Source organism: Falco peregrinus, chromosome 10 (assembly GCF_023634155.1).
Source record: "Falco peregrinus isolate bFalPer1 chromosome 10, bFalPer1.pri, whole genome shotgun sequence".
NCBI classification, from domain to species: Eukaryota; Metazoa; Chordata; class Aves; order Falconiformes; family Falconidae; genus Falco; species Falco peregrinus.
Genome location: NC_073730.1, coordinates 17,118,088 through 17,132,050, shown reverse-complemented (window position 1 = coordinate 17,132,050; position 13,963 = coordinate 17,118,088). Strand labels below are relative to the sequence as shown.

General features: G+C 34.6%; 1 protein-coding gene across 1 annotated transcript in view; it reads right to left on the bottom strand.

Annotated features, from left to right (window-relative positions):
- HFM1 (helicase for meiosis 1) overlaps positions 1-13,456 on the bottom strand; it is a 38,190-nt gene extending 24,734 nt beyond the window's left edge. Inside the window, exons 1-12 of the mRNA XM_027788299.2 lie at positions 13,389-13,456; positions 12,862-12,960; positions 12,351-12,472; positions 10,590-10,911; positions 9,437-9,702; positions 7,859-7,906; positions 6,048-6,118; positions 3,787-3,919; positions 1,407-1,558; positions 978-1,055; positions 678-839; positions 34-234 (exon numbers count right to left, since the gene is read on the bottom strand). Coding sequence (XP_027644100.2) covers positions 34-234; positions 678-839; positions 978-1,055; positions 1,407-1,558; positions 3,787-3,919; positions 6,048-6,118; positions 7,859-7,906; positions 9,437-9,702; positions 10,590-10,911; positions 12,351-12,472; positions 12,862-12,932 — 1,626 coding nt within the window. The 5' untranslated portion in view covers positions 12,933-12,960; positions 13,389-13,456. The remainder of the gene's footprint in view (positions 1-33; positions 235-677; positions 840-977; positions 1,056-1,406; positions 1,559-3,786; positions 3,920-6,047; positions 6,119-7,858; positions 7,907-9,436; positions 9,703-10,589; positions 10,912-12,350; positions 12,473-12,861; positions 12,961-13,388) is intronic.
- Between the last annotated feature and the right edge of the window lie 507 nt (positions 13,457-13,963).

The following is a 13,963-nucleotide window of genomic DNA, read 5'->3' as shown; positions in this document are numbered from 1 at the left end:
AACTTCAAATGTGATTAAAAAAAGCTGTGGTACCACAAGTGCTGGTTTTTGTTCCGAGTAGGCTTGTATAATACTAGCTATCTTGTAGTTAAGAGTTAAGTCAAATTTGAATTCTGTCTGATTGTCACTGCAAGGAAAGCCAAGAACAATTTTGCGTAGCTTCACTGGTCGTTGATCCTCATCTATTTTCAGACATACAGCAGGCATCTTGGTATCTGAAAGCCATTCTGCAATCTTTAAAAAAGAAGAAATGGAATAGAAATGACAATTTTCTGCTTTTAATCATGCTCTGTTCTAACTGCATCACAAAATAATAAGTTAGCTTTTGTCACATGTAAACTATTAACATATTTGACATTGCTTTTATCATTAAAATCACAGGTGAAGTTCTGCTTTCTACAGGACCAATATCATTCAGACTGAAATCTCAAGTCTGTTGTGATTTGTACTTTGAGACAAATACCACAGACAGAAGTCTAAAACTGAATCATGTCCACACTTGGTTGATAGCTCCATATGGTTGTAGGTCCTTTGTTATATGAACATCAACCTCACAGCCGTCTCCAGCTGACAGCTTAAAAATGCCAACTTTGTTATCAACCTAAATTTGTAACTCCAGGTAAATTGTATAAAATACAACTACATTGATTAAAATACAGTTAAAATGTAACTCTTACATCTTCAGCGTTTGGGATTGTTGCAGAAACTGCTACAAATCTCAAGGGAGGAATAGTGTCATGTTTCTCTATAAGATGACAAAGAGAAGACTGAAGAGTCTTCATCCGACTGACTACAACTTCTAACGTTGCACCACGACTTTCATCCTTTATAACGTGCACCTATTAGGAATTTTAAAAGATTTGCTAAATATTTCTCCAGTTACAATCTATACATGTGTTAAATGAATGTTATATTTTTTAAGTTTCCTTTTATCTTCAAGAACAAAACCTGTACGTATAAAATATTAATTTTCTTACCTCATCAATGAGAAACAGTCGTACAAGCTGGACTATAGAGTTGTCTCTCCATCTTCTAGTCATGCTATCCCATTTTTCCTGGGAGAAAAACCACCACAATAAAACAACAGAAAGCGAAAGATATTTTAAAGGCCAACATATGCCAGAAGTACGGAACAAGCAGACATGCCTAAACTTTAATAAAACTTTAAGCAAAATAAGTTAAATTAATTCAAGCCAATGCCATGTATGTTTCATCTGGCACATTGTTATATTACTAACTGTTCTTTATGTGGCCTAATAGTATGCATAGCAGTGTGCAGGCAAGCATAGCGATCATAAAATTACTACTTATTAGCAAAAAAAGGAGCAGTCCTAGTAGCATACAATTAGCAGACTGCTAATGTCTGCTTATTCTAGGTTTCTGTAAGAATTGTGATTGAAACCTACAGGTGTAGTGATAATAATGTGAGCGTGATGTATTTCAAATAAATCATCCATCATTGTATCTCCTGTTATTTCCTTGCAGCTGAGTCCTATAGGTCCAAATTTTTCTTTCCAATCATCAAAACGCTGACTGCATAGAGCTTTTATTGGAGCCACTAAAAATACAAAAAACAGAGTTATATCAGGTAAACCAAATCTTCAACTGTTTTGCTAAAGATGCTAACTGCATACATTTTTAAGATGTCTTCCTGGATTTAATTTCCCTAATTTTCAGCTTTGCTCCCCAAAGCATAAAATTTGTAACAGATATTATCATCCTTATTATCCTATTCCACGTGCACAGATCCATGTTGAGCTTTGGGTCCCTGTTCTTCCCTATCAGCAATCAGAAGCAGAACCCTTTAATTGGGGTTATTTATGCCCTCTCTTAATCCTGATTTTTTCCTCAATCCCACATGGAAACAATCATTCAGCTATCAAAGGTTTTCTCACGGACAGAATAAACGACAGGAAATACATCTTTTCTAATGGAATATCATACCTTTTTCCAGTTCTGAATTATTTGAGCACTCTGTATTCAGAGAAAAAAGGGTTATAAATGAAAAACCATCCACATGCAGGAAACAGAATGCCAGAAGAAATAAAAATCTATCTAAACCAAATGTATAGTTAAGTGTAGTCAGGGTCATAACAAGCAGCGAACAGCAGGTAGCAGCTAATGCAGCAGGTAGCATTTCTGATGCTGGTCCTCATAAACAGACTCCCAAAACAATCTGTTTCTTATTTTTTTTTCCTCCCTGAGGATATATACTATACTTTTGCAGATGGAGGTTGATTCCTAGAAATCAGAAGTAATTCTTTACAAAGACTGATAGTAGCAACACATGTAAGTCTATATTGGATAGGTAATCTATGAGGAGAATGCAGTGATTTAAGTGAAAGAAGTGATCTACACATGATCCAAAAGCAGTACTAATAAAATAGATCTTGACAGTGATTACATTCTAGACTAGTTAGAGCCACTGGAATACAAACCATTTCTGCATATCAGCTGACAAGTGATCTGTAAGATGAAGGGTTTTAAAGAACCAGTTTCTATTTCTGGAAGAGGTATAAAAATCTCATAAGCGTATCAGTGGCCTATAAAGCAGGGGAAATCACTGCTCCAGAAAACTGATTAAGCTACCAGCAAGTAACTCACAAAATTGCAAAAGTAATTGTCTTTTGCTATGCAAGAATGCAAGAAGCTAGTGGTTGCTCCCAGAACTTGTCACCAATCCTTAGCTTCTGTTAAAGCTATGGGAAACAACTCTGATGTACACTACTACTGCAAACTAATTCACATACATTGGACGACTGATAAATCAGATACCAGATCACACTCCAACAGTACATAATCTGACTGACACCTCTGTTCTGACATGCAGAAAACTGACATGTCTCCTCCATCGCTGTTGAACCTGGAAAAGTCAGCAGATCTAATAACTGCTTCCTGACTGAACGTTTCAACCAGCCAATTTGTATCAATTCTACCAATGCAAACAAAAACATTACAGTACACTGAAATGCTCCACCTCAATCCACTGACATAGAAATTATACATGCCTGTTCATAAAAATCTGTTTACAATATACAGTAAACGCTAAATCAACACTAGCTTTATTGTAAGAATTTGAACACTTTGGAATTAAAAAATAGAAAAAATAATTAGGCTGAAACTTTTGTATATGTAAAGATCAATCATTAATAGTAAGACTGACAAATAAATCACAGCATGAATTAATAAAAACTGGGAAAAAATTTAATCTGATTTACATGATATGAACTCATTTCTCCAAGAAGGAAAGAAAAAGTGTAATTGTTGTGACTATCTTCAAGTATTTTCATTAGTACCTATACAGATCAATTAAACTTACAAAGATCACAGTTCTGTTGCCTCTGAACTAGTAGACAGAATGTAACAGCATAAAACTACCAGGTTAGTGGAAAATTTGATCCTCATGTCAGAGCAACAGATAGGCATGCAAAAGATACTGCAAGATTTCTGGCGCTGCCACTAAGAATTTGTTTTAGTTTCCTTTGCTTTCTTCTTCCTTTTCATGTCTTCTTAGAGGACAAGCTCTTGACAAGATTTTTAAAATTTTTACTTGTATAGGTAATGCTGAACACTCAATTACACAGTGCTGTTAAATACCAAACATAGTTACAATGGTATCATGAATAAACAAACCCTAAAAGAAACAACTTCTAAAAGAATGAGGTAGGTCACAATTTCTTAACATATTTAATTTCAATATTATTAAATCACTCATTCCAGATCTCCATATTTACAGAATATTTTATACTGCTGTCACCAAAATGTTTGAAGTTGCATAATACTTACTGTAAACAACTTTAATGTTAAACCAAGGCAGTGGGGCTCCCATGAGTAATCTGGTAATAGCTAGCTCAAACATTACAGTTTTTCCAGAGCCAGTCGGAGCACAAATCACAAAATTCCTATCTGTATAAAGAAGCTAGGAAAGAATTGCAAAGTAGTAAATATAACACTGCTATCCATTGTACCTATTCATATATTCCAAAAGCGTTATCTAGAGGAAAACAACACAAGGAAATTACTATTACATTGATGTAAGTAATTATCTAAAAATTTTTGTATTGCATGTGAACTTTTAAGTTACAGCAAGAGAAAGAATATCCTCTGCTACACATCTGCCACAGAAATGTAAATGAGAGAATGTACATCTAAAGTTATTACGTAATGAAGTCTACCATTCTGCAAGCAAAAGAATCAGTTATCTAGCCTTAGATGACAATAATACAGAATCACTGCCAATGTCCAACTGCAACTGAACATAGGCTCATGAGAAAAAGGTATTTTGTGCTCATATTCAAAGTGCAATTGGTTTTCCTTCTGTAATTCAATCAGCATTTAAAATTCCACCATTGTTGAAAATATCTAAGTTTAATAGAATATTTTCAATAATGACAAAAGTAGGTTTTGTATGACTATGCTTCCTTCCTTCCTTCCTTCCCCCACCATCTCAGAAGTGAGGTATGTCCATGTCAGGTTCCCTCATTTCCCTCTGACCAGGTTGACTCTGCCCTCCTTCTTCTCCGTAGTGCTACCAACTCTCCCTCCATGCAGCACGCTCTGTGCAGCCTCACCTCCTTCCTTCCCTCCCAACTCCTCATGGATTCTACTATTCTCATTCTTTTTTTCTTTCCTTCTAGCTCTTAATGCTTTAAAACTATTCTATAACTGCTAGGAGCTCACAAGGATGAACAGGAATTATCTAGTACTTGATTTATAACTAACTATAGCAATGACTGACACTGACAGTACTGCTGAACAGTTGCAGAAATTACCCATGTTCTTCACCTACCATTCTGAGTTTTCCAATGCTCACAAAACATCAGTGAAAGATGAATGCTGCATGGAATACAAAATTTTCCCTGATTTTTGTTAAATAATCCTTTGCAACATTCACTGTGATTCAACCAGGGAAGTTCTACAAAGTCAAATGCTTACAACTCATTTCTTAGAATCAAGAGACTTACTACCAAGTTTAATTTTGCAAGCTTAACCAATAAAAAAAAATGCACAAGACCATTATCTTTTTAATATGCTGATTTCTCTTAATATTCAACAACATGTCATGTCTTATACATGAGTGATAAGCAAACCTTGTCCTTCCTGGTACCTTACAAACACATAAGGTTTGTAAGGTACCAGGAATTAAGGAATGTGAATACATGAATAATTCAAAAACATTTTTTTTACAAACTATTGCCTTCAGAACCCTGTTTTTGCAACTTTCATGCAAGTAAATCTTGCTTACAGCTGTGGTTTTCCATTAGTCTAGGAGCAAAGCGTCACATAAGATTATTTTACAGGCCAATATGATGTAATCATCAGAAAATAAACACCAGTTTGGAAGTAATAATACACCAAATCTATGCATAAAACTAAAAAAGTAAGGGAAAAAAGCAAACATACAGCTCCCCATATAATTTAAATATTAGATTATTCTGCTCATATAAACACCATTCTTAAAATATCTCCTGAATAATGTTTTATAAAGAGAAGAAATTCAAACAAAAACATTTGCAACATCAGAAGTAGCTTAAAAAACATGCTTAGAAATGTTTGTGAATGACACTGGGATTTCCCCTAGAGCTCAATAAAAATTTCAAATGCTGTGTTGGAAGTCTGATGGAACCTGTATCTCCTCTCTGCAGCAGAACCTGTAATACAATCTTCCTAAACTGGTTGCTTTCAAAGTAAGTTTCAGTTTTTAAAGAAAGAGATAGCTGATAAAAAGGGCATAGGCAAGTATACCTTCTCCAAAAGGACAATATTCTCTAAAGTTCTGTTTTTCTTAAAAAAATATTACTAATCTGTACACATAAATACACCTGCAATTCATATCTCCACACAAAAGTACTAAACACAAGAAAAACATTTTTACAAGTTCTTCAGGTCTCTCCTCCTTAAGTTAAGTTCAACCCTGCTCAACTATTCCAGGCAGAGGTTCTAGATATACTAGTTTTCTAACCCCTTTTTAGTTCTGAATCTCAAGGTACCATTTAAATTTGTCTACAAAGTATTACTTGCAGCTGCAGCTAATGTTTCATACTTACATCATCCAAAGCTTTAGACTGTGCATAGTTAAAATATGGGAACTCCTTAAAGATACTTCTAAATTGGGTTGCTTGATAGCATTAAGGAAAGTAAAACAATTGAGTGAAAATTATAAAATTTATTTTAGAAATTTAAGTGCATCTCTTTCTTGTAATTTAAATGCAAACTTAAAACATATGCAACAATCTTTTACTGATACAGGCTTGTAAGAAATTATCAAAAAGTAACCTATTCAATGATTTAGTAGCTTTATTTAGATTCTTGGTGTGACATATATTCCACTTCACAAAAAAACCCCACTACCTATTTAAGAGGTCTTAGGATTACACCAATAATCAAGAATCTCATCCCTGGCACAGGCTTCATGGAATGGCATACAATTATGAAATGCGAAACTGCAAGGGACAAAAGCTTTATTCTATACTGTAAAGCAGATACAAGAGCAAGCAGAGCACTGCTGTTAGCATACCTAAAGTGTCAATGGTCACATTATATTTGTATTATAACACAACCTAAATAGCATAATATTGTATGGCCAGTCATAACAACAGCAAAGAAATTCACCTAAAATTTATTAGTGCTGACAGTGGTTTTAAAAATATTTTCAATTGCTAATATTGTGTATTCTTCAGGCAACAATATTCTTATCTAAAATACAGGTAAGAGGAAAAGAGAGTATTGTTACATTACAAATCCAAATGAGTGAGTTGAAACTTGTCTGGACTTGCACTGAAGCCACACAAGCAGACTAACTGTAACCACCTGATCAGGCTGAGGCGGTACACACGGTCAGGCATAACAGTAACAAGTACAGTGAACTGCTGAGGCCTCAGACTGATGTTACATTAACAGACTAAATAAAGAGAAAAAGAAAAAGGAGTAAAACAAGAAAGAGAAGTAGTTACATATAAACACTAAAATATGAGTAAAGATAAGCAAGTAATATTAGACTAAAGAAAATATGGATTGTTAAAAAAAAAACTTCTCTAGAATTCCCTCTCCAAATAAATAATCTATTTTCAAAATGCAGAAGACCATCTGTAATTGGCAAATTCAGAACAACTGAGTTATTACTCATTTTGGAAAGTATTACACGTCTTAAAGCTATTCACATTAATTTAAGTTGCCTAAATTTAGGCATTTCCTCTTCCTGATATTTAACCTACCATTTGAGAGGTTACTAGAAACAAAATATTGAAAAGACAGTGTACAAAAAGCAAAAAAAATATTAATATTGACAGAAATAGATGTTATGTTAATTTTGTTATGGATTCAAGGCAGAGCCAAGAAGAAGGAAAATTATTGTAAAATCTGCTTAAAGAATGGAAATACACTGTATACACTAAATATAGACCTATAAGGAATATGTGAAGTTTATTTTCTCCCGAGAAAATGGGACAAAAAGTAATACTCAGTTTTCCTAATAAGACTAAATAATAATTCACTTTTCCTTCATTTAAGGTGTATAAGAATATGTGTGTGTTTGCACATAAAATCTTGCCTGAAATATCTATTATGCAAACTAAAAACTTCACATTTTAAAAATAGTTTTGAGAATTTGAATGTTTGAAATAAGAATACATTTGCTTAGCAATGAATGATCTATTAGTTGTCCCATTTTCATTTTAGCTTTGGACGTCCAAAGGGTAAACACCTATTTGTCATTTGATTCCCAGCATTACGTTATAAATCAAAACTACTACAGCAAAATGCATGAGTACCTATGGCTACAAATTAAGTGTTGTAATTTTGTAAATGTGAAAGTATTGTAATAAAATCAGTAAATCAGATACAGCAAATACAAGGATACGTATTTCTGTAACACTCCTCAAAATTTCCAGTTTTCTTCCTGTAGTTCCTAAAGAAATAAAAGTAGTAAATTTATAAAACCAGGTATGTTTTCAACCAATCACCATAAAAAATATGTTCCTGACCCCAAGCTATGTGTTCTGTGGGGAAGCTGCAAGGCTATAGCAAAGTCCAGGTGATATAGAAGGAGCTGACAGGCTAGGACAGGGAGGTCATAAGCTCATAATTTGAAAGGACCATCTTGGTGGCCCTTTGCTGAACTCACTCCAGTTTAAATATGACTTGCTTTGAGCCTCTGGTACAGTACCACTCGATGTAGTATCTAGAAGTGGTCTCCAAAGTGCCAAGAAGGGGATAATCACTTCCCTCAGCTTCCTGGCTGTCAACAAAGCCCAGGATGGTGTCAGCCTTCATTGCTGCTGGGACACACTGCTTGCTCACGTTCAGAGAGCTGTTCACCAGACCCCAGGCACTTCTGCAGAGCTGCCCCCAGTCAGTCCAGCCCAGGGGAACCCCAGGGGTTCCTCCTTCCCTGGGGCAGGACCTTGCATTAATTCCTGCTGAATTTCATGTGAACCCTGGCAGCCCCCTCCTCCAGGATCCCCGTGCAGTACTCCATTTGTGGCAGGCATGTGGGCAGAGTGTGACCCATTAACAACCACCACTCTCTGAGCCTAACCATCCGATCATTTTTCTACCCATGCAGTTGTCCATCCATTCTTAATGTCCTACACTGGATAAAAGAGTGTTATGGAAGACACTGTTTCTCAACCATTCTATGATTCCATGAAAAGCCTTGCTGAAGGCAGAGTAAGTGACATCCACTGCTCTTCCCTCATCCACAAATGTAGTCACTGTTGCTCAGAAGCTAATCATACAGGAATCATGTTTTCATTCCTGACCAGCCTTCAAATCCCATCCTAAGCCACAGCTCTGCCTTACAATTTTCTGCTAGAACTATTTTTCTGTTCCATGTTTCTGTGCCAGTTAGCCAGGTACAGAAGGCACATTCCACAGATGCAACGAGTCCCTGTCCCATAAAGCTTAAATCTAGAAATAAACCACGTGTCCAAAAATTATTAAAAACAAAAAATAATTTATAAAACAAGTATTTTATCATTCATCAAAATTCTCACCACTTTCCTCCATTTTTCAGCATTTTCCTATTTAAAATCTATTTCTACAGATGTATGAGCCACATCACAAATCACAAATCATATTTTCAATTTCTGGTTTCAAATGAAGACAAGACTACTTACCACATGAAGAGACAAGGCTGCTCTTTCTCAAATTGTTTAGGGGACTGATTTGAAGTGACATTTTAAAAAAGGTTTACAAGACTTTGCACTTTTGAAAATGTGACTCTTCTTCATAAACTGTTTACCCAGCTCATACTAAACAACAGTGCAATTAAGTTTCACAGAATGGCAATATCTTCTATCAGGTTTAGCAAATTATCTCACCTTGAGCTGGTGGGAAAATGTTCCTCACTCTACCTCAGATCATGGATATCAATTTTTATGATATACAAAAGACAGACAGTGGGCTATTTTTCTTGAAATAGAGTAATAATAATTACCTGTCATATCCAGAATCTCTGAAGCATTAGAAAATGATTTCATTTTAATTCCATTTTGAGATGCAATGTCCCCATCATTTAGCCTATGCAGAGTAAAATCTGAATCCTTAGTTATTGGAGCATGATGATTATTTCTCCATAACCCTTCTTGCCTCGCTTTTTCCATGCCTTCACTTGTATGTAAGTAAGTATCAATTTCTTTCACATCAATAGAACGATCTTTAAATTCTGTATTTTTGTACATACAACCAGACATTTTAAATAAGCTGCAAAAGATCCAGGACTTCCATTAATTTGTTGCAGTGTTACACAGTTTCTCTAATATTTGAAAAATAGGTATGCTTATATTATAAGCACAACTAGTAAGATACAATCATAAGAAAAGTATCTAATGTCATTTGAGCTGACACTCTTCTAGGTGAAGAACTCCTTTCAAGATACATTTTAACTTCACTTTCATTCCAGGAAGAACCTGAAAGAATAAACTGCCTGTCTAGGCGGGCTCTGAATCCCAACAGCAGATTAACTGTCAATCTCTGCATAACTAAAATCAGTAGAGAAACAGAGGTTCTGAAGAATGAGAAGAGTTGGGCATAGAAGAGGAGTTGATCTTTAAAACCTCTCATCCCAGGCAGCGCTGAAATCAAGCTGTGAACTGCTCAAGGTATTCCTGGCTGGCTGACCTCTGCTCTGAAGAGCAAATGATCTTAGCCTTCTTGCTTGTTACCATGTGGTTTAAGAACTCAAAACAGTATTTTGAAAAACCTTTGTTACCTAACAATTTCTTCAAAATTAAAGCAACAAACCTCATCCTTACTTTTCTCATAAAAGAGGCTGAACTTAGGACACATTTAATTACAGCACTAAAATATTGCCAAAAAGAAACATCTTTTTTGCTTACATTGAAAAGACTTAGCATCTGAAGCCCTGTTAAAGTACCTTCAACTGAAGGATCCAAAACTGCCTTTAACAAATGTATCTAATGTATAGCTAAAATAATAATACGATTCTGATAATAGCAATAATATATAATGTTGTACATATAATAATTGTATAATAATTATACATAATGATAATTTATAATAATATATAAATAATAATAATGATAGTAATATAATTCTTGATAAATTATCACATTTGACTAGACATGTACCTTTTTCTTAATGTGGAATGCACACTCTCATCATCACTGTTTTCTGGAAAATTACTTAATATTTTGTTTTGTGAAAAATTTGCACCAGGATGCTGAGAAACCCTTATTCTTGTTTTAGATTTATCTTCATCAGGAGAGAGAAACGATGAAACCATGTTCAGACTTTCATGCTGAAAACTAATTTTCTCTCTTTCTCCTAAACTTAATTGGAGCACTTCTTTTTCAGAGGCTATGCCAAAATCAGCAGGTGCTGGTGATTTCTCATTTACTTCCTCACTGTTACTCTTACATTGTTGTATAAACTTCTGGTGCTTTCTCCCTCCTAGAAAAACATCAGTTTATTATAATTTATACTAATATTCATATTCCTATTATTAGTAGTTTTATTAAAGATCTTCCACACTGAATAAGCCCAATTCACATATATTATATGAGCTGATATCTCCATCTTATTGCAAGAACTTCAGTGTATGACTCATGCTGATGAATGCAATGCATCTGTTGTCAATTTAAAGTTTGAAAAAATGGGTCACCTTCTATGCTTCCTACACAAAGTAATGGAGCAAAACTATTCCTCAGAACTACAAACTAGTTTGTAAGACAGAAACTCTTCACCCTGTCCCAAAATAAAGACTGTGGTTTAAAAAAATTATACAGTGACCAAGCTTAAAGTTCCTACTACAAACAACTGTGAGATAAACCCTGTGATATTAACAGTCAAAATCTGTAATGATGTCAGTGACAGGCTGGTTTCATATTCATCTTGCTTAATTATCACATTTTGCAGGGTTAGTTCACAGTAGGATGGGTGTCCTGATCTGGCTGACCATACAAGCATTGCTGTCAGCAAAAGGAAGGCAAGACCAGAAATAAGGAATTGAATGCAATAAGATTACAGAACAGCTCTATTCTGCAGCCTATTAATTTCAGTCTTATCCATTTAGAAACTTAAAATCACAATGGCCTGTTTGTGACATAACCCCAACAGTCCTAATTCTACAAACACCAGAAAGCTTATTTGAATGGGTAGTTCTTAATGGAATTGCTCTTGCACAAAGTAGAAAAAAACCCTTTTGTCTTAACAATACAATTCCTGAAAAAAAAAGTCATAAATCAGCACAGCAGCTAAGAAATGCAGACATCTAGTGGGCAGAGATAAAGCAACCGAACTCTTTATAATAAATTTCCTTAAGGTCATCCTGAATGTCTAGGTGGAAGGAATGCTCCATTTAGCAGCAATCAATGGCCAGACTCAAATTTGGCCTCTTGAATAGCATTTTGAAAAAAGCCCCAAAAGGGAAGAAGAAAGTTATGTTCATATAAACTCTCTGGTCCTTGGGTGAGAGACAGGTCATCAGATCCATGTCTTGCATTATGCTCATACAGCTGCTTCCCACTGTGTTATGATTCTTCGTGGAACAATGTGGAGTAGCTGAAATTTTGATCATACTTCTTACCTTGCCCTCTGTGTAGCCTGTATATGCCTAAAGAGGACTGCTAATACTCCAAACATATGTAAGACCATCACTCTCAACTAATATACATGCTTTGTCTATATTTGCATAGCTAGAATATTTCATATTTCACAGCATTAAAAGAGAGAGAAGGAATCATCCGTCATGCTAATTATTTGTTAAACCATTCAAAATGAATGTCAAATATTATGGTTCAGTGGGACTTGGCAGTGTTAGGTTTACAGTTGGACTTGATGACCTTAAAGTTTTTTTCCAACTGAAATGATTCTATTCTGTAATATTTTACCCGTATGAGTGTTGGCTGTATTTCTTTCCAGTTCCCTCTGTAAGTCCTCTGCAGCTGGAATTTCAGCAATAGCTGGAGCAGGTGCAATAGACCAAATCTTAGGCTCTTCATTTTCTAGATACCTATTTTAAACACAAAAATGTAAGGTAGAAGTCTTCTTTAAGCACCCTCCACAACAACCAGCTCAAAATCAGTAATCATAAATAACCTACTGTTTCTCTTGCTAAAAGGTATTCTTATTTTTTTAATTTGTGTGTTCACAGAAAATTTAAGGGGCAAAACTTCTGCTAACACGTATTTCTAATAGCCCTAAGATACACCTGCATCATTCAAACTCCATTGTGCTTGCAAACACATTTCAAAGTATGGGTTAGAAACCTGGAAATTTCTAGCCCCACATTTCTATTGGTGGATAAAAAAGGGAGTTAAAAAAAAATTCTGCTGTAAAATGATTCAGAGTGTGGAAAAACTTAAAAAACAATTATATATATATTTAACAATAAAGATTTACCTTTGTCTTGTATCTGGTCTTTCATAAAATAAATTATCCAATGAAAAGACCATGTCTGCAGAGTTGAACATTTTTAGATCAGATGTGAAGTATCTTAATCTGCAAAAGGCAGCAGAAGGAACTGTGAAACTGAAATTACTGGAATTGAACCTGTATAAGCAATAAAGGACTTATAAGTGACAATACTTAATTTCTAGATTTTTTTCCTTTTGCAGCTCTTAACTGCATCCTTAATTCTTCTTCAAACAGAGAATACTTTTCCTGATAAAATTTGGTTCCTGTTACTTATGATCAAAAAATCCTATAGGACAGCACTTTAAACAACCTTTACGTTACCGTATCATATCAAGAGGGAAAAAATGGGTAAGAATGAAGATCCAGATAAAGCTGGATATTCAGTTTCTAAGAATAATGTTAAGATTCTTTTATACAACTGCAGTCTATGTATCTAGAAAAACCCCAATGATTACTTTCATTTACAAGCAAATCAGATTTATTTTTTTTTAACCTACATACAAATTGCTTACCTGGATTGGGTAACTGGAATATGGACCCAACTCTTTAACAGGTTTGTTCTGAAACATCAGGACCAGAGACAGTATGTAAATTATTCATCATATACACCACTTTTAAAAATACTCCTGTTAATTTAAATGTTTTCCATTTAGCACCAATCTAGGCATTAGACATGTTTTCTTTATGTGTTGTGTTGGTAAGTTTCATAGCTCTTAATTTTGCTTAAAGACAACTTTAAAAAGCAAAGATCTCACTAAAAGAATACCACAGAAAGGATTTTATGAGTCAAAAATCTTAGATACACTGAAACAAATGGCAAAATACCAAATCAACTTCAACAGAGTTTATAAAACTCAATAAAGGTCAAATGTGGTGATAAAATAACAAAACAAAGCTAACTTATTTCCTAGAGATAAACCAAAGGTGACACTTCTTTTGTTCTCTAGCATCTCATTAGTAACATTAAAAATAAATAAATATATGGTTTAGAGTGCTTTGCAAATAGGAGTCAGGTTTACTTATTTACTGTATAGTCAGCTGTGAATCAAAAATGTTAAAAATATTTTTCTTCCACAGAAGCTACAAA